This window comes from Setaria italica, chromosome IX, assembly GCF_000263155.2.
Source record: "Setaria italica strain Yugu1 chromosome IX, Setaria_italica_v2.0, whole genome shotgun sequence".
NCBI lineage: Eukaryota > Viridiplantae > Streptophyta > Magnoliopsida > Poales > Poaceae > Setaria > Setaria italica.
In genome coordinates this window covers 17,820,726-17,844,907 of record NC_028458.1, presented here as the reverse complement: position 1 = coordinate 17,844,907, position 24,182 = coordinate 17,820,726, and the positions used below count along the sequence as shown (strand labels likewise).

At 39.2% G+C, this 24,182-nt stretch overlaps 1 protein-coding gene across 2 annotated transcripts in view; it reads right to left on the bottom strand.

The window, feature by feature from the left end:
- Positions 1-24,182, bottom strand: part of LOC101765254 (midasin) — a 31,937-nt gene extending 7,755 nt beyond the window's left edge. Inside the window, exons 1-43 of one of the 2 annotated variants that reach the window (XM_022823276.1) lie at positions 23,742-24,182; positions 22,313-22,394; positions 20,965-21,236; positions 20,708-20,878; positions 20,469-20,617; positions 19,631-19,740; positions 19,422-19,541; positions 19,184-19,262; positions 18,804-18,926; positions 18,636-18,735; positions 18,468-18,564; positions 16,979-17,110; positions 16,712-16,768; positions 16,457-16,633; positions 15,765-15,890; positions 13,579-15,357; positions 12,738-12,805; positions 12,466-12,661; positions 12,263-12,367; positions 11,868-12,173; positions 8,554-10,785; positions 6,929-8,470; positions 6,665-6,851; positions 6,504-6,569; positions 6,157-6,236; positions 5,844-6,074; positions 5,243-5,378; positions 5,072-5,157; positions 4,912-4,985; positions 4,558-4,699; positions 4,395-4,484; positions 3,901-4,027; positions 3,309-3,463; positions 3,100-3,207; positions 2,404-2,556; positions 2,112-2,291; positions 1,517-1,684; positions 1,316-1,417; positions 1,004-1,231; positions 800-916; positions 499-580; positions 296-423; positions 59-223 (exon numbers count right to left, since the gene is read on the bottom strand). In XM_022823276.1, the coding sequence (XP_022679011.1) occupies positions 59-223; positions 296-423; positions 499-580; positions 800-916; positions 1,004-1,231; positions 1,316-1,417; positions 1,517-1,684; positions 2,112-2,291; positions 2,404-2,556; positions 3,100-3,207; positions 3,309-3,463; positions 3,901-4,027; positions 4,395-4,484; positions 4,558-4,699; positions 4,912-4,985; positions 5,072-5,157; positions 5,243-5,378; positions 5,844-6,074; positions 6,157-6,236; positions 6,504-6,569; positions 6,665-6,851; positions 6,929-8,470; positions 8,554-10,785; positions 11,868-12,173; positions 12,263-12,367; positions 12,466-12,661; positions 12,738-12,805; positions 13,579-15,357; positions 15,765-15,890; positions 16,457-16,633; positions 16,712-16,768; positions 16,979-17,110; positions 18,468-18,564; positions 18,636-18,735; positions 18,804-18,926; positions 19,184-19,262; positions 19,422-19,541; positions 19,631-19,740; positions 20,469-20,617; positions 20,708-20,878; positions 20,965-21,236; positions 22,313-22,394; positions 23,742-24,166 (11,253 nt within the window). In that variant the 5' untranslated portion in view covers positions 24,167-24,182. The remainder of the gene's footprint in view (positions 1-58; positions 224-295; positions 424-498; positions 581-799; positions 917-1,003; positions 1,232-1,315; positions 1,418-1,516; positions 1,685-2,111; positions 2,292-2,403; positions 2,557-3,099; positions 3,208-3,308; positions 3,464-3,900; positions 4,028-4,394; positions 4,485-4,557; positions 4,700-4,911; positions 4,986-5,071; positions 5,158-5,242; positions 5,379-5,843; positions 6,075-6,156; positions 6,237-6,503; positions 6,570-6,664; positions 6,852-6,928; positions 8,471-8,553; positions 10,786-11,867; positions 12,174-12,262; positions 12,368-12,465; positions 12,662-12,737; positions 12,806-13,578; positions 15,358-15,764; positions 15,891-16,456; positions 16,634-16,711; positions 16,769-16,978; positions 17,111-18,467; positions 18,565-18,635; positions 18,736-18,803; positions 18,927-19,183; positions 19,263-19,421; positions 19,542-19,630; positions 19,741-20,468; positions 20,618-20,707; positions 20,879-20,964; positions 21,237-22,312; positions 22,395-23,741) is intronic. The other variant, XM_012842857.2, reaches the window with a different exon arrangement.

Here is a 24,182-nt window from a genome sequence, read left to right as displayed (position 1 = left end):
GGACAAATCAGTATTAACAGCATGTTACTGTTACGCAAACATTTATTGGATAACAGACCTTTGAAATTGACGTGCTCAGGGGCATTGCTAAAAGGGAGGCAATTGTGTCCAATATTTTCAGAAGACCTGGGTGATCAGGCCATTCGTTCAAATAGTTTGTAACTTCCTTTTTAAGTGTAGTTAATGGCTCAACCATTTTAAACATCACAAAAGGATTTGGGTCCTGCAACATGCAAAGCTTAATACATGAAAGGAAACCAATGAACATCAAGGTACATTTGGAATGATGCCATACCTTGTAAGCATTATAACCACTGCAGTTGAGGGAAGTTGCAGAAGTTCGTTGATATTCCAGACAAACACGAAATAAGTGTTCAGGCATGAGCTTCTCATCAAACATAGAACATGTTAATTCTGGCAGGTCTGGAAAAAAATAACAACACAAAGTAAGCAAGTTATACATATGGTGCTGTTTGAAATAGTAAGCCATAGTATTACCTTTCAGAATTCTAGTTCCCAGCTCATATGATTCTATGAAAGACTGAATTTTCTGAGCATCACTAATTTGGCATTTGCTAGGCTGAAAGAAATTCGGCAAGAAAATTATTGATTAGCTATGAAATTGTACAGCAAAACACAGTTTACACAGTTGTCCCTCATTTATTCTCTCTAGCTAGAAAATGCAGAAAGCTTTAAAATGCTTCAAATTATCAGAAATGTGACTTTTATTTTGGGTTATTTTAGAACCAATGATGAACTTAAAATGTGGCATTTCTCTATTAGTTCATATTTATCATACCTGCTCAAAAAGATCTGGAGAACCAAACAATTGGTTATGTATCATTACAATACATTTCAGAACAGAGTCTGGTATGGCATCCCAACTGTCTTCAACAACACCATTATCGATTCTCTGCTGAAATAAAATAAGATTCCTACATAAATATGCAAAGTGAAACAGACATCCAGAAATAAGAACTGGCATATAGGGAGTATATGCTACCAAAATTTTAAAAAACGCCTGCTCTAATTTTTCTTCATTGTCTGGTACGAAATCGCCTTCCACATCCATATCTGAAAGTAACGGCACATCTTCATTAAAAATTTCTTCTATGCTTATCATCCTCGATTTGAACTTGTAATACTGAGAATCATCGTTTTCTTTAGCCTTCAAATGAGATTTCATGCCAATCCACAAGTTTGTAAAATGATCAAAGGTGTTCTTCAACAACTGGAAAGAGAAACTGGTTAGAGAACCCATCTGGTTTCCCTCAAGGATTATAAATCATGATGACATGAATATAAAAATGCATACCAGATAAGATGGTGTATCCATGATAAGGGAACAACTGATGCGATATGTTGTTCTTACTAGAAGCATATGATGTATTGAAACTAGCATCTCAGAGTGGGACTTCTGCAATTAGTACACAAAACATTGTTAAAAGAGAGCTCCGGAGAAACAAATGCATGCGATCAAAGAAATTGAATAATAAAGTAGAATTGATGCACTAACCACTTTGTCTCCCACTTTACCAACATTCAACTGACTTGACACAGCAGCAAGTTTCTTCAATACATCAACATTACCAGAACCATTGTATTGGCTTCTTAGTTTATCATCAACTGCATATTCTGTAAGGTCTGATACTGAGGGAAACTGCATAAAAGCGCAAACTGTGCCCTGCAGCAAAAAAGATAACAGAAGCACCATTAGCATCATAACGTAAATGAGAGTGTCATTAGCCAAGGGCGTTGTATTGCTTCTTTACAACATCTGCAAACAAGTGTTCTAAAAATAACAGCAGAGTCCCAAGAAAAAATTAGTAGGCTAAAGATGAAACCCAACAAAGTAATATTATCAAGGGACCAAAAGCCCACTAAACGTCGTAAAAAACATCTACATAATATGGTAAAACGTATAGCATAGAAATCAATGCATCACCGGCTATCGTTTGATAACATTTCTATTTGCAACAGGATAGCAATGATATCACCAGCTACAGTTTAACATAGATTGTGACAGATAAGCATATATTAGATATATTGTTGATCGAAATACATAGAAGAACCATATATAGTTCAACAATTAGCTGCAAAAGTATACATACCAGGACTCTTTCAATATCATCTTCTTTAATCTTCTTCAAATACTCCCTCTGAAGAGAACCAGACAGAGCAATTGCTAAGCCAAGCTTCATTTCATATACAGCAACTTGAATTGGTTGAATCAAATCAATATACTCCCCATACTCTTCTGTCAGCCTCTTGATAAAGTTCATTGATGTTATCTGCAACAAGATGATTGAAAAGTTAATCGATGTATCCGCAGCTACTGACCAGCAAAAGTAGGTGAATAGACTCTAGCTAAAAGACATCAAAATAAATACCAACATATCACACCTGCCAATTGCAGACTCTGTCAACCTCTAGTTGCCCAGCTCCTTTACACTTTAAGTTTGCTAATAAATCCTTGCAATCAGACAGCCGGTTCTCAAACTCAAAGCATGCAGCAACAAGACTCTTGTGCTTAGATTTTTGTGGTCGAAATACAACCTGCAAAATGCACACAATGTTAGGTACAGCAGTTCATGCATGAACAAATTGCATCAGCCAGCGATCCCTCATCTTGACTCAATATGAAAGTGAATCTCAGCTATACAAACTTGTATCACCACCATGGCCAGAGCAAGGGAAAACAAATATATCATGTCGATAACTATCAGTGAGCTAGCATGTAACATGGTATTTCATAAACAGTCCAAAGATACAGAAAAAGGAGTGACAGACAATTGCTAAAACCTTAAAAGACAACATTCACTAACAAGTTGCATTGACAATAGCACAAGAATACAGGGAAAAAAAAACAGACTTGTTCTATTCTTTGCCTATGCTTAAAAATTAATATTATACACAATTAGAAGAGTGTAACCTGTTCCAAAAGAATTAACAACAAATACATTAGAAGCTTTTGTAGAATCCTGATGAGTGATGAAGTTCGACAATTCACATAATGCAAAGAAGTAAAATCTAAAACATTTAGAACCTAGAAAAGAATAGGAATAAAGGTAAATGGATGACAAACAATTGTAATAGGACCTTTGCCCGAATGTCTCTCTCTTCAGTTTCCAGATCTTGCAATAACTTATAATCATGACTATCTTCAGGGGAGCTAGAGCCAGCCAATTCCTCACAATCATGACGAACCTGTAACAAAATAGCGGCATAATTTGCATGTTGTTTTCTCTTTTCCTTTAAGAAGAGCCAGTTTCTTTCTTTTACAAAAAAAAGAATCATAGATATTTTACCTTTCCCTCAAGCTTCACAAGTGAAATTTTTTCCAAGATATGTGAATGAATGTATGAAGATTCAAATGCAGGATCTGGTATGTATGAGCTCAACAATATCCGGAAGCGCAACTCTCCAATATGCATCCAAGCAGCCCCAGTATGCAATAGAGAGTCTACATGTGGCAAAAGTATAAATAATCAAGTGACACGAGCAAACTACCAGAAACAACAAATAAAGTGGAAGTAAAAACACATCATAAGATAGGCCCTTCTGCATGGTGAAGAAAAACAATTACTCAGGGGATGTAGTGATATTAATCAATCAGGATATCCAGCAGTTACATGCTACCACTTTAAAAACTAAAACCATTCAATAAATGAATGGCATCTACATTAGCATAGTAACACATGACCAAACATCCAACACATAACCATATATCATACCGACAAGGCAAAGTTCAAATGGCAAATCAATATTTCGTGGAGTGGAAATAAAACGGATTACCACGTGAGTAGGATGAATAGAAACATATAATCATATATTATCCCAAAAACTTTGAGGTACTTTAAATGACAATCAATCGTGTGACATATAGATAAAAAAGAATACCATGGGAGTATGAAGAATACAGGTCCATAAGCAATGACTCTACGAGTTCATCTGATCCAGCGAGCGAAGCCAATACTCCATGACTTGAAGATGATAACAAAGCACAAATTGTGTCAAGATCTTCTTTCTGCAACAGAGAAGTGTGTGTAAAGAAAATGCAAAGCACCAGCAAAGATAGCTCCTGATAAGATAAAGTTGAGTGCCATCCATGGCATATTCGCCAACAAGTTACAAAGGAAATAGGTACGCCACAAAGTTCATTAATGTTAGCATATAGATCCCGTTCATACACTTAAAAAAGTTGACCCGATTGCTCCAAAAGATACAACACCAACAAAGCCGTTATTTCAGCATAGGTTGCGATAGGCTTGCCAACCCAACTTAAAAAAACAATTCATAGAGATGAAATCCGAAACAAAGAACTAGTCCAAACGGTGCTCAATATATTACAAGAATAGCTAAAAGTAATCACAGCAGAACGATGGTGCACAAACCTCTATGTCATGTTTCAGTTGTTGGAAGAGGACGGCCTCTAACCGGTTGAAGTTCTCCTCCTTGAAATGCTTCTTATGGGCAAATATAATCTGCACAAGTTTTTCAAAAATAGACAATTCAAGAGGGCACTACAACACAAAATAAAGATAAATTGACTATTACCTGCTTGAAGAGAGAATCAGCAACAGAGTGGAGACTAGCAACAAGGTTTCCCATAAACGAGACACCTTCCCAGAGGTTTCCAGATGAAATTTTAAGCATAAAACAATTCTTCTGATAATCCACCACACGTAAATCCTGTTGGCTGTAGAGACAGGAATAGAAGTTTGTGTGATTGTTTTACCCAACATCAGGCTAAATATTTTCCAGGAGTAGCTCATAAACGCGAAGCAGAGCACAAGCTCTATTCAAGAGCCATTAAAACAAACTCAAAAAGGACATTTCCCATCAAGTGTACTTGAAGAGAAAAAAGAAGGGGGGAGGTATGGACGAGGCAAAAAGTTTCAATAGACGTACATAAGAGTATTGATGGCGTCCATTTTCGTCAGGTGTGCCAGGTCACAAGTTTCATCATGTGTCACTGAGAGACTCTGAAAATGATAAATAATATAAGGAAAGAATCATGGTTATCATAATACAAATACAAATCCATATTGCATGGCTTAGCGCAAGAGACCTTTGGGCTTCCTGAGCAATAAGTCCACAAGGAAGAGTGATAGTTGTACCACATTTCAAGAATAGAATTGGCAAGTTCTACATGCACTGCACAATGTCGAGTGTCAAGTTGTAAGCTACAATAGAAAATGAGATGAGCTTTGTCACAAGATACAAAGGTCGATTTTTTTACCATTATCAACAGTAGCCCACGCATCACAAATCCACCAAATGATCTGATGCTGAGTATACTCCAGAGGAGACCTTGAAGATGACCCCAGCGAGTAATTCTTAGCATAAGTGAGCAGGTACCCAGAATTCACAATGATCTGTACAGTAATCGAAAAAATTCATTCAATCCAAAAGATAGTAATTTTTGTGATTGCTTCAAAATATAATGCATGCATGCAGCATTTAGTATCACCCACACTAGAAATTATCTTGTTATTCAGTTCTTCCTGAGATATCCTGGTTGTTAAGGATGTCAGGGACTATATATTATAGGGCCATATGGCCCATGTGCTCTGTTTATATATACCACAACAAATCTATTGACTGTTCATCTTCCAAATTGTCCAAGGTTAGTAACACTTGTCACATTTTCCTCTACCTAAAACATGGCTCCTTAGCTTGGGTGCAAGACATAAGTAGACCTTATAGAAAAAGACCTCGTGAGCTTCAGAACCCTTGTTTGTTAGTTTAACACTCAAAACAGTCAGGTCTTATAGAAAATTATTATGGACAACAAACGATAAAACGAGATTAATAAACCAACATAATACTAAGAGACAGACCTCGTGAGCTTCAGAAGGATCTTTTTGTGCACACTTGGATAGCCGTTTAAGTAATAGAGTATCCAAGTTTATGCTCTTCAAATTGAGCAAAGAAAGACTCGCTAACCAGCCGTTGAAACCATAAATATTACATAGAATATCAGAGGACACTGAGCAACAGAAGTTTACTTCAGGCACTGAAGTTTTGGACAATAACTTGCTCCTCTCAAAATCAACTGTCCCACGAAGCCTCTACATGAAGAAGATACCATAAACCTTAAAGATGATAGGAGAAATCATGTCAGAAAAAAAAATACACAGGTTCAAGAAAAACCTGGTGAACATCATCCAATCGGCCAACAATAGTTGAAATATCTTCCTCAGTTTTAGTGGCAACAATAGCCATAGAAATACCTAGACAAAAAAAATCAGAAAAGAAACTTGGAATTTCTGCAAAATAATAATCATCAAACAGATTAACTGTTTAAAGGTATTAAGAAAGGACACCTAATACGGCACAATCAAATGAGGTTGTGCTACAGTACTAAGGTATCAAATTGTGCTCCAACACAACCCCCCCTCCAAAAAAATAAAAACTGTAGGCATGCTCAGAATAGAAATTGTGTCTTTGAGACAATATCTGGTAGTCCCAAAATAGAATTTGGATATATATATGAGTACCTTCCACTGCAAGGCGTCTAAGATCGTGATTGGCTGACAGCATTGTATCAGCTAACTGTTGTTTATCTGCAAGCATAAGATAGCAATTACATTCTTAGATTATGTGCGTCTGGGATAGATGATTTATTAAGAAGCGATCAAAATGCATGCTAAAAGAGTACCATCAAGGTGCATATTCAGAAGATTCTTCTTTGGCCACACATCTGCAGAGAAGGCCACAATTGCTTGAATTCCGTCAAATACCATGCTAGATGATGGCACAAGAGGATGACCGCCATAAATCCACAAAGTTGGTTCTCCATATTGAAAGTTGAAATCATGGAGATTGTTGAGATTCACACTTTCCATCTGTACAAGTAAGATGTCATTTCACAATCACTCAGTAGTATCATAATCATAAAAGAAAGAAAAGGATGATAACTTACCAAAAAGAGACCGATCTCTTCCGGGAACTTTGGTTGCAACTTCAGTATTTCTTTCCTTAAAAGATTCCAAACAACTGGTAGCGCCTCAAACTGAGATGAAATCATCATCTTCCATATCGACCTGTGATAATCAAGAATGCGAGAGTATATGCGCAGCAGCTCCTGAGATTTCACAATCCTCTTAAGTACCTCACCCTCTAAGCGCCTGAGGGACTTCAATGCTGGTAACAAAGTAGATTTTGGCAAAGCAAGATCAGGAAATTTTGTCTCAAATTGCCATTGCTGCAATGTAAGGCGCAGCAACCTCAAACCATTGAAAGCATTGCAAAGCCGATCCTGGAAAGCTTTAAGGGCCCCACAACCTGCCATATCCAGCAACTTCTTTGAAAGCGGTGGAATAGGCTGGCTAACAATATTGGTCTTGTGATAAGCAACTATTTCCCTGTAACATTCGAGAATGCAATGCCAAATAGGATGCTCACTTTCTTGCTTACGAATGTGCAGATAGTTCTCAAAGAAGTTGCAATAAGGCTGGAACAGGTCATTATACCACTCAAACCATACGGTATACAGTTCAAGATCATGTTCAGTTGATTGCTCCATTACCCAGTTTGCAGCAAAGAAAAGCATCTGATCAGCTAAATCTGAATCAAATTCCCCAGTTACAAGAGTATCCACACTCTGACCAGAAACTGTAGGGAACTGCAATTCACGTAAGCTTGTAGTAGGAATAATATATGGGTGCATGTTACCAACAGGGACCAACAAGGGTGAACTTTCTTTCAAATTGTATATCTGATAAGCAGCGTACTGGGCACTCAATGACTGAAGATACATACAATTTCTATTGACACAAGTTTCTTTTGAATACCAAATGAAGTCCCTTAGTGTTTGCTCAGAAGGCCAACCACCAGGCAACGTCAAAGAAAATCCAGAATTCAAACTAGTTGAATAACCATCAAAATCAATCAAAAACCTAAAATTCCTCGCATCCACAACTTCAGATCCATCAAAATTAGTCAAAAACATATTTTTTCCTGCCTCAACAATTTTAGATCCATAAACTTCACCCAGAGATGGCAGGTACGTGTGTTCCCAACTCAAATGCAAGCTCCAAAGGAAACGATTTCCTTTAATAATAAGTTGTTGAAATAATTGAACCCATCGTGTGATCTCAAGAAGGGTAATATTTATACCAACACTTAAACCTTCAGCTTTCGCATACATGTGTGCTTTACTCATTGACGATATAAGTTCCATTCTTGGTATTCCAGAAGAAATTAAAAACCTTATCACATCCTTTCTTTCGCTATTCTCAGGCACATTGCTGCCTTTCAAATCCCATCTTTGGTCCATCAGAAAGATCTCAACTCCTCTGTTTCGCATGGCTCTTGAAACTTCACCATAGTTTGCATTGACAGTCAAAAACATTCGGAACTTAGGGTGGGCTTTGATAATGACAGGATTCCCATCAACAAGACCACATTCATTAACTACAATGGACCTTTCTTGTTCAACCAAAGAGTTTATCCTATCAAGCACCTAAAAGAAAAAATAAGACAGTAAAATTAGCAAAAGCAAACAGCAGGACAGAAGGCAAAGTATGTGAGAGTCAGAGAGCATACAGTAGGATTACAGAAATTTGCATTGTCCAAAACAATCCATTCACCACATTCAATTGCCCTGATCAAATCTCCGGCAACCCATTCGAATTTAACTGGTTGGTGCGCAGTTCCATTCTGCTGCAATTTGTAGATGGATTTCAGTGTTTTAAGCAGATCATCTTTAGTCAATGATATAGGCAAGTCAAACATTTCCAGATCACACTTCATCTGCTCAATTATTTCAGCAATCAAGCTTAATGATGGCAAAGATGCATCCCCGCTCATTTCAACTAATGTTGATGTCCGAACTGAAGAGTACTTTTTTGCCGCCACAAATTCAAACCATTTTGTAAACAAACCCTTCCTTTCCACAACTAGATTCTTCCAATTTAAATCCATACTCAAGCTGAAATACACATCAACATAATGCTCAACCTGTGATATAACTGCTTTGTAGTGCCTAAAGAAGTTATACTGCTCAAAGCATCCCAGCAATTCTGACACGTCAGTTGCAGAAGACAGATTCAACTCATTTAATGTATTTCCAGACAACTGAGCCAGCAAGCGAATTAATGATGTCTTCCCAGATGAATTTTGTCCAACAAGAATGCACAACCAGCCTTGATGGATGCAATGCATTGCAGCTTCAAGGCTATTAAGGGTACCAGGAAATATGTTAAGTTGATTATTTCGCACTTTATATGATTGGAAGTTATTTCTTCTAATAGAGGCATTTCCAACAACCAAGCAATGTGGATTGACACATAGCATTTTAGATTGGTGAATGCTCGGCTTTCTCTCAAAGACCTCTTCAAAAAGCTCGATGACTTTATGGCGGTCAACTACTGTTCGCATCCGTTGCAGATAGACAGTATTTAGAAAGCAGTCGTCCTTCGAAGTATCTGGAGAACCTGCTACCATCTCACAAGACCTGATAATATCACGAAGATTAAATTCCCAAGGAGAACCTTGTTGACCATACTTCCTATGTACCATGGTATCCATGTACAGTCTGTTATTAAAGCAAATAAGATTTCGAAGGAAACTTTCAGATATTAATGGATATCGTGATTTACAAATGAACAAATAATCTTCCTCCGATAACTCATCAACATAAACTTTGGTGAACCGGTTCAGAAAGGACTTGGGGAGGCCTTTCCTCCCACCACCTTGTGACGAAGGATTCTGGCATGCAAAGATGCGGAAGGACGGTGGGCACTTATAGGTTCGACCAAGCTCAGGTATAAAGACCTCAGCACGGTGGTCCAAAATGGCATTAAGACCCTCTAGGACAGATTGTGGAGCGAGATTTAGCTCATCCAACAAAACCCAGCTTCCATTCTTTAAAGCCTGAAGAAGAATGCCATCAGACCAGGAAAATTCCATTCCATTTTCCCCTTCAGCTGGCAGATCTGAACCTAAAAGATCCATCATGTCCGTCTGCTCAGATAGATTTATCCGCACAACATCATGACCAGAAAGTCCAGCTAGTGCAACAATTAAGCTTGTTTTGCCAACTCCAGGACTACCTTCGAGAAGAAGAGGTTTAGATAATTGCATACCACGTAAAACTCGCAAAACATTCTTACTGGTGGTGGGTGCCATTATCTCAAAGCCTTGCTGCTTACAAGCAAAATGACCTTTAGGAATATAAAACGGTGAAATGCCGAAATGACCTTCCAAATGATCATGATCTGTATCTGCTTTTCTCATATTGTCACCCCAGCCATAATAGTTTAGATCACTTAGGTACGAGTCTACAGCCTTCCCCTCAACCTTCTGCAGCTCTTCTAGAAGGAAAGACAAGCAAGTACTTCTCATCTCAGTAGCCTCGGATTTTGAAACATTCACACCTAATGAAAGCCCATCAAGTAAAATAAGAAACAGGCCATGTATCAACGCTTGTTTTGGCCCAAGATTTTGCTCAGTCACATTTATAAATGAAATCCAGGACAGTAGGTCTCGTATAGTGAGCGTTCTTCCGATGTGCAATTGGTTGAACCACTTCCAGAAGTTAACAATGCAATCTCCAAAGCAAGATAGCTCAGCTTTGGTGAACCTCCCTAAAGTTATGCTCTTAAGTTCATCAACATCAGTAACAGCAGGAACCCACAATTCGGTGAATCGATTTCTCAATGCAGGAGAAAGCTCTTTCTTTCCATAGTCACCACCTGGGTTCATTGTTGCAAGGATGAAGAAGTTTGGATGTGCTGAAATCTTCTCTAGCACTGAACCACCTTTCTCAGCCAGCGACTACAACAATACAAGAGGTAAATTTAAACATAAACTGTAGTTCAAAAGGGGAAAAAACCTTCTGAATAAACATGAATTGCATTGGATTAAGTGTAAAGCATGATGGGATGAACAAAATGTACACTCATTCGGAACAATGAAAGTAAAATCTCACAAGTTAAGCATTTACTATCAACAGGTGTTAATAGCTCATATTTGCAAGCAATATTCCTTTGCATATTGGAAGTTAAGTTGTGACTGTACAAAATGCAGATACATTTTCTTATGCGTTTACTTTTCTAAAGCAAATCAATGATCAATCTAACTAATTATTATATTAGTCCATCAATTCGTAAATAGATGTCACTTTCAGATTCCGTGCAGTCAAAACATTAAAAACTGAGGGCTCCAGATAAAAGTATTTTTATAATTTTACACAAAATAATCCTATAATGACTACAGCACACCACATAGAGAGGGGCTTAACACTTAAAAGGGAATCATAAAAGCAATGGACGTATCATTAACACACTAGTAGGTTTATCACCAAACCTACCTCCATATATGACGATAATATTTTTCTACCAAGGTCTAGCTAGAAAATTGAAGGCCAAAGGTACTTTGGAGAACGTGACATATCTCCTAATGGCATCTACTTAGGAATGAAAAGAGCAACTAATTGGAAGAGTTTTTAGAGTTACAACAGATAATTCACCAGGATTAGTGTTTCTACTACTAGATTCCGCTGCAAATCACAGCAATGCCGAACTGGCCGAAACACCCTCAAGTCAAGTATATAAGCCCAATCCTATCAGTTAAGCACACGCGACCCATGTAATGAACGCAGCATTTGAGGGTCCTTAATCTATATGAGCAGGTTATCTAACAGCACTCAGCAACAAGACCCAAATATAACCAAACAGGGAACCGCCACAGCAAAGGTTTAGCCTACTGCTTCCCCTCAAAAAATAAACAGAAAAGGTTCGATTTAAGTCTAGTTTTTTTCTGTTTGCACAAGATACAATACCATTGTTATTGATGTTTCAGTACAAAAAAAAAATATGTTATTTGAACATAATGCCTAATAAAAAAGAAGAGCATACCAATTTTCTTTCAGGTTCTAGAACACTGTTCAAGCGTTCAAGCACACTGTCATCAGCTAAAGAAACTTCATCAATAAGGAAAAGGTCACCATTCTTCATTGCTTGAACAAGCGGCCCATCCTGCCAAAGGAAAATTGCCTGCCACCTCTTTTTAAGATGCATCAAGTCCAACTTAATTTGCTCCATGGTGTCAAGATCTTGAGCTGACACCTCCGGGAATAGATCTTTTCCCTTTCTGTATCTATCAAGTATTTCATTCAGATGACTCATGACACTATCAGCTCCAGATATATCAGTTTCAAGTGGCTGTAAATCATAGGAAAAAAATAGTGAGGCCACTTCAAGATATCTATAAGCTATGTCAAAATGCCACGAGCCAAAACCAGAAAACATACCATATCCCCCGCAACATAAACAAAAATTTTCATCTGTTTGATTTTTGCAACAAGATGTTTGAACTCAAGTGCTATTGTTGACCTATCACGTATAGGACAAAATCCCTGCAGGTAACAGCATGTTAGCACCACATCTTTGAAGAGCAGAAAATGGGAACTGGCAAAACAGGATACACAGACAAAATTTAGAGACAGCAGCTAACCCCAATGAAGTCTGATGTTTCAGTATACTGATGGCAGTTCAAAATGTGTAACCTCGATCCAAGAACAGCACTTAGGACCTGGCAAACAGTTGTTTTCCCACCACCAGTTTCACCAACAAGAAGGACAGGTTCGCGTGATCTATAGCAACGCTCAATAAGGAAGTATAGCCTCCACATACTTTTTGTCCAAGTGATACTGCAATAAATTTTAGACATATATTTGCATCAGAACCGGACAGGCACGTTGTATTCAAAAGTGCACAGGAACTCACTTTCCAAAGCATTCTTCTACTCTCTGTCTGATAGCATCAAGAGATAAGTGATCTTCACGGGTGACTTCCTGCAAAGACAAAGAATCAGGCACTTAAAGTTCGAATTTCCCTTCCTGAGCAAATTTCCACCAATTTTCCCACAAAAGCCATAGTTCAAATCATGTGGTAATGTGGTATTATTATAGTATCAAGATTTCAAATGTGTTGTGATACACAAGAAACTCTACCCTAAGGTTATCATCTCATCATGGGTAAATTGACACAGTTAGATGCATTCAAGAAAAAAAATGATATGGTACTCAAAATTGTCAAACTCCAGGGCTAAATAGAAGCCATACAATTAAACAACTACAGTAGTATGTTAGCAACTAGCTTCCAATATACTATTCTATTTTACTCATTTAGGACATTCAACACGGTATCAAATTGCATCTGTCTGCTGCCTTTTCTAAGCTCATAATCATCTGGAAGCATTTTTCATGAAAAATTCTATGCATGTCACTAGAAATAAAAGTTTGTAAAGTTTGACTGCACGCATCACTGAACAACATCTATTTCAGAATGAAGGGGGCATAAAAAAATATCTATACATCACCAGCAGAAACCTATCGTGCAAAGCAAATAATCTACCTAAGCTGAGAGATGTGTATCTTTTAAACTGACTACCAACTAATTAACATGCAAGCATCTCTGAAAATTGAATGTCCCAGATTGCCCTAATCCTTCCGTTCAATAAAATTATGATCATGAATGTGCATTTTTGGCTATAAATTCACCATTCGTAGGCACAAAACATAACAATTAAATTACTAGGAAGATATCGCAGAATGATGAATATTACCGAATTATATAGATCAGCTATGTTGAGTTTTACGCGTAATTGGCGCTCCAAAGCTTCTTGAACAACGGCTTTCTCATTGTCATCCCTTAATCTCTCTGCCAGAAGTAAATAACCATCTTTTGCAAGATCTTCGTATGACTTCCCTTCAAATGTTCTGTACCGATTGGCCCAGCGGAATAAATCTCTAGGCGTAATGAAACCATGTTTGCCTGCAAACACTCTGCTATTTTGTCTATGTCTTTGCAAATCCTTCATAACTTCAACCATTTTTTTGGCATAACTGGGAGCGATTCTAGACCGCTGCTCCAAAATTGTGACTAGTTCATCTTCTGGTATTTCATCAACATGCACTTCGATGAAACGATTGCGGAATGCACGAGACAGCATTTTACGGCCCCCATAAAGCATAGGTGGATTTTGCGTAGCAAAAAGCATAAAATTAGGATGTGCAGGTATAGTCTCTTGCAGCTCTGGCACAAAGAGTTCCCTGTTGTCATCTAACAGCCGATTTAAAGCTTCCAGGACATCAGATGGTGCAAGATTTAGCTCATCCAACACAATCCAGTGCCCCTCACGCACAGCCTTCACCAAAGCACCCTCCTGGAACTGAAGCTTCCCTTGACTGTCAGTGACATAAGTACCCAGGTATTCTTGAAGATCAGTATGCTCATGGTTGTTGATTCGGACAAACTCATGGCCTGTTTTTGCAGCAAGATACCTCACAAGGCTAGTTTTTCCACTTGATGTTGGCCCTTGTAGAAGAACAGGAAACCTTTTAATATAAACAGCTCGGGCAAGGTTGACTATGTGCTCAGTGACACTATTGGTTAAAACATAGCTCTGCAAAAATTCATCCGATTCACAACCATCTAATTGCATTGGCTTTTCAATGAAGTAGTCGGCAAAACAAATGCTAGGTGGCACTTTTCCATCTAACAGAAGTGAAACTATTAAGTTCTTAATGATTTTTGCACTGGGGGCATCCAACATTGTAAGAAAGAACATGCAGAAGCCATCATAAAGGGCTTTCCTGAAACCAAATCTTTTCTCTGCACTTTTTATGTAACCTAACGCACGAGAAAGAGATCTCAAACTAAATTGAGGTTTCTGATTAGCTCCATCCTGCAATCTCTCCTCAGATTCCTTTTTAGCAACTTTATAAAACCGAACGATACCATCTATGACTCCATTCGCAACATTTAGACCATCCAAATATTTAGTGACAAAAAGACGTAGATCATCATCATCCATGAGATCGTCAACAAAGTACTCTGTAAAGCGGCTCCTAAAAGTGTATGGCAGGTCTCTTTTGCCAGCATCAGTTGCTGGATTCATGCAGGCAAACATCCGGAAACAAGGATGCCGTTCAACATAATCAACATCACCCCTTTCAGCCAGGCAAAGTGTGCCCTTCTCTCCATCCAGTACAGCACCAATTCTTTGAAGTGTCTCTGGAGGTGCAAGGTTGACCTCATCAAGCAAAATCCAATGGCCATTTCTTAAAGCTGAAACAAAAGCACCCTCCACAAACTGAAATGACATGCCAGTTGCTGAACCGATTTGTTGGCAGGCTGCATTCAACCTGGATGAAAAGGTGTCCCAGTCAGAAACAACCTGGGCTGGCAAAGACCTTTTTCTCTTTGAACCACTTGAAGACTTAGAAATCCCTTCAATTAGCTTCTGAGCCTTCTCAGCACATTTTACCAAAGTGTGCAATAATTTTTTCCAATTCTTTTCCATTACATACACATCACAATGGCGTAGAATAGCTTCATTGTCCTGAATACGTAAACGATGTGGTCAATAATATTGAGAGACGGATTTTTTTCTGTATTAATTTATGTAGCTAATTAATCAGATAAATGAGTTCATGTAGCACCGAAATCTTTTTTCTTACACTTCTCAAGCCCTTCCAAGACAGCAGCAGGCTTGGAAGGTACAGACATACTATAAGCTAGATTAGTACTTCCTCTCTTTTAAACATATGACGTTTAGGACAAGCTAATTAGTTCATATAATAAAAATGGAGGGAGTAGCATTTTAAATTTATCTCATAAGCAAGCATGCCAATTTTTTATTAATATTAGAGCATCAGCCCAAGAAGCAAGCATCCTAATAAATGGTAATACAGGTCAAGTAAGATTTTAGTGTAGCAAAACTACATGAGAACCAAGCAACAGCCACACCTTTGCAGGGAAACTTTGACAAAAAAGATCCTTGAACTCTATGTAAAGAGGAAAGCATATTGACCGAGCATCTGTTGGCTTGAATCCCCCAAGGAGATCAGAAATATCACTTTGCTGGCTTAAGTTCTGAAATATAAAGAAAAATATTAGCTCGATATAAATATAAATAGTGAAAATTGTGAGATGGGTAAAAAAGTTATTTGCATATTTGCTGTAGCATATCCTGGACTTTCAACGTTTGCGACTCTGATTATGGCAAATGTAGAAAACTATGGCCTCTAGCTGAGTTGGTTAGGTGGCTCTAGTAGCACTCCTCAGGTCATGGGTTCGACTCCCCCGTGGGAGCGAATTTCAGGCTGAGGTAAAAAAAAATCCCCTCGTCTGTCCCACGCCAAAGCATAGGTCTAAGGCCCAGCCCAGGTCGTTGGTCGTCTCACACGGGCTACGGTACTGCTATGTAAGGGTGGGGCAGGGGTTCGGGGGTTTTCTCGACCTGCGTGAGAAGGTCTTCTTCTTCTTAACAAAATGCCCGGGGGCTGTCTTACCCCTCGCAGGTCGAGTTTTTTTAGAAAACTATGGCAATTGCATCTTAAGAATGATCCACTTCAGAGTGACAATATGATAAGAATCAATTGTGAGGCAAGAATTTAAATGTTACAATAGAAGATTATTATGTTACTGATTGACCATACCAGCACAGTCAGCGGTTGTTTAAGCCAGGCAGCAAGATTCTGCACAATAGTAGTCTTCCCAGTACCAGTTTCACCAACAAGAAGAACGGGCTCATTGAACTTTATTGAACATGCAACCCTCTCAAGAACTTCTAATGCACGCCGAATATCAGCAAAAGGCCCCTTCTGGATCAATGCCTACACATTCGAAACCAAGAGTTAGCAAACAAATGAAAGCCTGACAAAGATGTATTAAGTAAAGCAATGATTATTTACTGGTTTGTCGCTGCACTGCAATGTAACTCTACCAACTTGCAATTCAGTATGTCGAGCCTGTAAATTAGAAGTCACTGACCATATGAAGATCGAATAAGACATTTTTATAATAAATAATACTCCCTCCATCCCAAATGTAGGTCGTTTTGGCTTTTCTAGGTGCATAAGATATAGTGTATGTCTCGATGCATAATTATATCTATGGATCTAGAAAAGCCAAAACGACGTATAATTTGAAACAGAGGGAGTAAATGAGTAGAAACATGCCTGGATAGTGGGCTTGTCAGTGGGTTGCACAGTTTCTCCTCCGTAAGGAACACCTAATATTCTAGCAATTTCTCCTGATACATAGAACCTTTTCTCCGGAGATGATAAGGAGCCAGCAAAAACATCAACAGCCTGGATTTAAAAAAGAAAGAAAAGAGAGAGAAAGGTGTTTGAGATGCAAGGAAACCATGTGTTATTGCATGTTCCCTAAAATGGTAATAGCATCAGGAAACTTCTGACAAATCATTGTTCCACAAAGACAATAGTAAGAGAACTCACATAAATTCTCCCATGTTCCAGAACAGTGTACATTCATATATGTTCTTCAACATTTACAGGTAGATTTCAAATGGCAGCAACACTAATGCATGCTTCAAATCTGAATATTCATATGCAAAATTATTTGAAACAGCTCCTAGATGTTGGCCATAGTACCATGAAATTCAACTTTAGTTTTAACAATGTGTACAAAGTACTCCATAAACACACTAACCCAGACTTGAAAATGAAGAGCTATAACAATGGATCATTTCCCTAAAAAGCATATTCCAAAAGAAGAATAACACCGATATCATGGAAGCAGTCTTTCAACAATACACATCGTAAATGGGTCATTTTTATGCATCTTTGGAAGCATGATCCGTTAGATGAATTGCTCAGCTCTCAAGCTAATCTCTTCCTTTTGAAAAAGTCAATGGAGCAGGTAGAGCTCCTTGGCCTGCTACTGTCTGCCGTATATGGCAGCAGTGCAATGAGTAGAAGGGCAAGCATGCCCTGTCAAGTATTGTACTAAGTAGTAGGTAGTTGGTAGAAGCACTCATTCTAGTATGTACTCTAGTTGACTTTGGTTTCTATAAGAAGTAGAAGAGCAGCTGCAGCTCAGTAGTTCAGCAGCACCAGAAAGTTTGTGTGTGTGTGTGTGTGCTGTGCTCCTATCATCTTCTACCTCCATCTCTAGAGTGTGCGTGTGTTAGAGAGTGAGCTCAGGGAGCTTACCTTGGCCATTGCCAACATGATCATATCATAATACATTATGATGAGATATTTTGATATGGATTGGTGTATAATGGGTAAACTCTGGAACAGAGCTGGGCAGCAATGACTTGGTGGTAGAACGTCACTGGTGAAGGAGAGTGCTGGAGGTAGGAGGTAAGAGAGAAAGAGCATTGAGATGGCTTAGTACATTGGATCAGTAGGGTCAATGGCTGCAGCATTCTCTCTCATAGAGGCTATGAGCAGCTGATTACACAGAAACTACAGAGTGATAAATGACTGCCTCTTAAATAGGCCCCTAATAAACTTAACTAACAATATCTCTAAGAAATTACAGGATAACCATGCAAGTAATTACATCCATGCTAACAAGCCATACGCATGCCTACTAGTAAACGGGAGCTACTAGCATTTTTTTCATTAGTGTCATCTTACTTCCAATATAACGGGTTAGGTCCAAAAGGTGCTCCATTAGAAGGAACAGAAAACAACATACCTCTTGATAAATTAATTTGCAACAACTGAATGCAAACCCCAGACCCTCAAAATTGAGATCAACTCCTAATATTCTCTTGCACCATTTGAGCAAATCCCTACAAAATAAGATAATTAAGTATACACTATCATGATGCTAGTCAATGAGCTGTAAGAATGAACTATTCACCTTAAAGAAAATCTGTGCAGAACACCATCAGATAAACCCCCAGCTATGTTGGGTCCACCAAACTGATAAGATCCCAGAGAGTTGACCTTTTCAAAGGTATCTACATGGCAGACAATGAGTTAATTACACAACAACACAGCAGATAAATATATGCAAGTTTACACCTACCGATGAGCTTGGAGGAAATGGGCTCCAAGCTTGGGTAGCACCCTTTAATTATATTAACCATGTCACTTCGATTAGGTTCTCCCACCATCACTTTTCTCCACAACACACTAAACGAGACTCTCCCTGTCAGAGAAGGGACAAATAAAGCACATCGATCAGCTTATCCCACTACCTTGCTCCGTAAAACAAGAAAAATTGCAAGAATAACGAATTATATAGCTGTTTCTGTGGGGTTAAAACTTGAATGAATGGGTCCTATCATGATTTTTACTCATGCAATTTTTTAGTGCACAGTTACAAGCAGAGAAGCAATGTATTTTTGTAGCACGCAATACAACAAGATTACAACATCACATACAATTAAGATTAAATGAACAAACCTTCCAGGGCATGAGAAACATCACTCTGTGATGTCGTGATGGTAGCAAATAAACGGAAGCTCTCAGCAACTTCCACAGCCTGCATTAGATATTCCATGACTAGTAAGAACCGCAAGTATAGTGGCCCTCATGAAACTTTACATAAGAATATGAGCATTTTCTAAAAATGCAAACAGAACTAAATGCAACAAAAGCTCCATTTATTGTCAGAAACTGAAAGGGAAAATGCAAATCATACCTCTGCATGACCAACTGAAAAAGCACTCGAACCTTCCAATAAAGGTAGTAAGATTGACTGCACATCATTGGGTGCCTTGTCTATGTCTTCAAACACAATCCACAACCCTTTGACAATGGCCTACTCATCATAAGATGAAAAAGGCATTAATATGTATAAAGTATAGCTCCCACATGATTACATATGGAGAACAGTACTCCTATACAGACCTGTGTGAGCGAACCAGGAGCCCATTTGAATTCACCAGGTTTCTCTGTGCAAACATAACTTCCTATTAAGGTCCTACCATCCATTTGCTCATCCATGTGGATAAAAAGTACTGCATAGCAAGGGGTTAGCACATAGTGTAAATATGCTTAGCAGATTAACAGTGTTATAAAAAACTACAAATACGCATAGAAGACTAACTTGGATGAGAAAGTGTTTCCCAAAAATGCACCTATAAGCAATAAGCTTACATTGGATAATGGAATATGAAATAATACTGTTCAGTCAAATGATTTTTTGTGAAAGGATGCAACCCATGGGGTTGTTTGACTATATAACTTATTAAATGGCAGAATTTAGCAGAAATTTCACCCACAGGAAGACAAATATTGTGAGGGAGCTACTTGAAAATGCGACTCAGGGGACTCCCATGTAGACAATTTAATATGAACTCACAAAAAGATAACAATCCAGCCAACCTTTTTTTTCTGCTATAGGACTTATTGGAGCTTATGTCATCATCTAACAAACCCATCTATCTTTTCTCTATTGACAAGTGCAACACATGCAAATAAATGTCTGCTGTACATGTACATACTGAAATCTGGCTATGCATGCTTCTCCGGAGTATGAAGATTAAGCATGAAGCAAATTTCAGTTCAGAAACTAGTAACAACATTGTGCTACAGTGCTTCACCACACAGTTTAACAGAACAATATGATACGCAACAGATCTTATTCTTATGATGCCATATCCTATAAGCCTATAAACCTTATTAGTTGTACAAACTTCAGGCATTTTTAACTAACATAAATCTTCATAAACATGGATATAAATACCTCGATTTCCACCCATCTGTGCCAGCTTATTAATAAGTGCAGTTTTCCCAGCACCAACAGGGCCATAGAGAAGTACAGGCCACTTCTGGCTAACTGCCATCAAAGCTACCTCATAACTCTTTCTTAAAGTAGCAGTAAGCACAAATGGGCTGACAGAGAAAACAATCCCAGGTAAGTGCACAACATGACTACAGTGAGAAACATGAAAGAATCGGAAAATTAAGGGGAATTGTTCATACCATTCATAAATCCCAACGCTACGATCTCTTCCTGTTGCAATCTCTGGCCAATTTGACAAACAATCAGCCAAAGTAGTAAGCCCATCCACACTACTTTTCGAGTTGCCATCTTCGTTTTGAAGGTACAAAGAGGCTTTCTCTAAGGAAGTGTCCATGCAATACTTTTTCCATCTAAAAGCATAACAAGTTATCAAAATATTGTTGTGCTCTCCATACAAAAGAAACAACAGGAAAAGAAAGAGAAAGTAAGAAGGAACCTCAGGAAACATCTAAATGCTTCATCTGCTCGCAGACCAAAACTTTCAATACCCATATCACTTGCTTTCAGAACTATCATAAGAATTTGTATTGTGCACCATCTCAAGTTCAATCCAACACTATTAAGTGAGTTGTCAACTAAACTATAATCAGCAGTACTATATACAAGGTCTAAAAAGCAAGACCAGTCCCATTGTTCACAAAATACGCTGGGCTCCAATTGTAGAAACCGGTATGATACTCTTGTTGCGTCAAGAAACAAATGTAGTTCCTGAAAGCAATCAATATAATTCACATCATCACAATGTAAAACGACAAATTTTAATACATCAACAGAGATTGTCTGATATGGCCACTCAAAAGTGCAAGTCAAAATAATAGATTCAAATGATAAGCAGGTAAAAATAGGGAAATAATGGTTTGCAAACATTACAAAAGGTGGGTTTTCTTTCCGCCTAGCTCACGAGCTAGCATCAGACTAAATCCATGCTCCAGGAGGCCTATACTAGTAAGAATTCATTTTTCATTTCTTATTTACTTCGTTCAAACATGTCCCTGTCTACTCAACCCTACCAGCCCCCCACTCTCCATCTATTTCCTCGTCACCTCCACAATTCCCTCTTCCACCCAATCCAACAATAGCGGTGAGAAGGAACAAATAATGCTAACTTAATCAAAGTCAGCATGTACATGAATAATTGGTAAATAAGTATTCAATCAACTTCAGGGGTGAGAAGGAACAAATGCGCTTCCTATTACATAAATGTGCAGAAGTTCCAGCCATTGGAAGGATTAGTTATGTACTTGACAACTGCATAATTTAAAAGGTGTGATACTAGAAAGAGAAGCAGAAAACTGACTAAGCTTGAAATAAAAGAAGAGTTTTAGAGGCACGCGTGCACAATTGATGCAACATAAAATAGGCAACATTCCAGCCACAAGCAGCAGGAAATTAAAAACAAATGTGCTACCTCAACCTGCAGCGCTAGTTCCTCAAAATGACAAATTTACCAGTGTTGATAGTAGCGATACAAAAAACACAAACAAAATAGTAGAAGTGTAGCATGGGACATATGACTCAAGATCAAGTCACTGAAAAGGGTGACACTACTCAGCATGTCACTGGGAGAGAATACAGGCATCGATGGACCCAAAATATGCAGGAATCCATATGTTAAGCAAGAAATATGCCTTGTTCTTTTTTGCATTTGTGTCTGCAGGTGGGCAGGGCATGAGCATCAAGAACTATTGCATTCTGAAGTAGTAGTAAGTTACAAGGCAATTAGGTGAATCATATGGTGGAGAAGAATTGAGGCAACCATGTATTTGACACATGTAAACAAGTACCTTGGAACCAATTTGCGACGGGAAACTCGCACGTAGCCTTTGGAATGGTGGTGGAGAAAACTTGAAGTAGCTCAATACAGATCTGCCCCACAAAAAATACTTGTAAGTTAACTGTATGCCACAAAGCTCCGAACCAAATGTGTGTTGCTGTTCATTAGCATGCGCGTGTGAATTTCCTGAACTAAAACAAGTGCAAGTAACAAGTAAACGCTAATCCTATGGGATGGTGCAACTTCTAACCTACTGACATACTGCAACTTATGATGTGCACTCGGGCAGGTTCCAAGCATATAGGACAACATTTTAGTTCTGCCAAAAAATTACAGCATCTATGAGAACTGCAACCTTTGAATCAAAAATCCATCGTAGGCATGTTTGCATTTTCTCGCCCGCCACAAAATATTACCCAACTGGGAAAAAAATCCTACTAGAGAAACTTTAGCTTCAGCAGACTGAAATAGTATGGTTGTTTTTTTTAGGACACCGACAACTTTACAAAATGTTTTTTTTTTTTTGGGGGGGGGGGGGGGTCCGTCCCTAAACAAAGCTTGGGAGGTCTAGGCAGGATCAGGTGTGTGGCCACCACTCAACACATACGCTGATCAGAGTCTATAAAATAGGCAGGTTACAGTAGCCGCAGCCCACCAGGGCTGCAATCTATAACATCAGCTGTGAGAGCTGGCCTAAACAAGTTAAGCCTAAACACGTTAAACCAGCACATGAATAAGCCGGTTTTCATGGGAATCCTTATGTGCTAGGGTGTTGCTTATAAGTTATAACACACTCCATGAAATGCATCCTTCAGGCCTCGCAACAACTCCAGCTGAAGGCAGAACAGATAATTTCCAAACATTCTCGGTCTTGTCTGAACAGAATATACTACTTTCATGGGAGATGTGTCCTACGGTAACAATCACATAAGAGGGGTGTCGTAGAGCCGAATGAAGTCGCTAAAGTGTCTTTGTGCAATAACCACAAAATTACAAGCCCTAAAACCAAATTTTCAGTGTTTCTATGCATTTAATAATACCAAACAATCCCACAAGGCAGAGATGAAGTTACAAGCAGAACAAACACGAATTCAAAACGAATTGCCAGATTTTATGCATTGTTGAAACTACAGGAAATCAATTCAAAATGAATCTATGGAGGTGGAGGTAGAAACATTTTTATGGCTCAGTCTGTTAAACTAACATTCTACAGCAAGCGACGTCCAGTGTTTACTGCCTGATGCCAACAGATAATCACTGCACTGTGGCAGAAAGCTAGTTACTGTGATCAATTGAGCGCACAAAGAAACGGCGAGTCTGATTTTGTAGGCAATACAAGCTAAGAAACAGGTTAATTGCACTCTCCGTGATTTAGTACTGTCAGATTGTGAGCACGAACAAGCAGAAAAGTGGGAGGGGCGGGCCATCAATCAGTTTACCCGAGCAAGTAAGGGGCGATGTCGAGAGCGCGCGCTAGCGCGAGGCACGCAAGCTCGTGCAGCCGCAGCCCCCTACCCCTGGAGAGGTAGAACTCGACGACGCGAACGTCCCCCTCCCCGGCCTCCTCCTCTAGGCGGGAGGCGTCATCGGCGCGGAGCGCGAGCGGTCCCGCGGCTCGGAGCAGCGCGACGGCGCGGTCGACGAGAGCCGGCGCGAGAGGAAGGAAGCAGCCGAGCACCGGGACGCTGTAGTTGGGGTGGAGCAGCGGCTCGGCGAACGCGGCGGTGACGTCATCGCGGGCCGGGGGCGCGGCGTCGGTGGACGAGGCGAGCGCGTCGAGGCGCGGGTCAGAGCGGAGCGCGGGGCAGCGAGCCAGCAGCCGCGCGAGGGCCTCGGCCGTGGAGAAGCTGCCGTCGAGCGACATGGCGCGCGATGCGGCA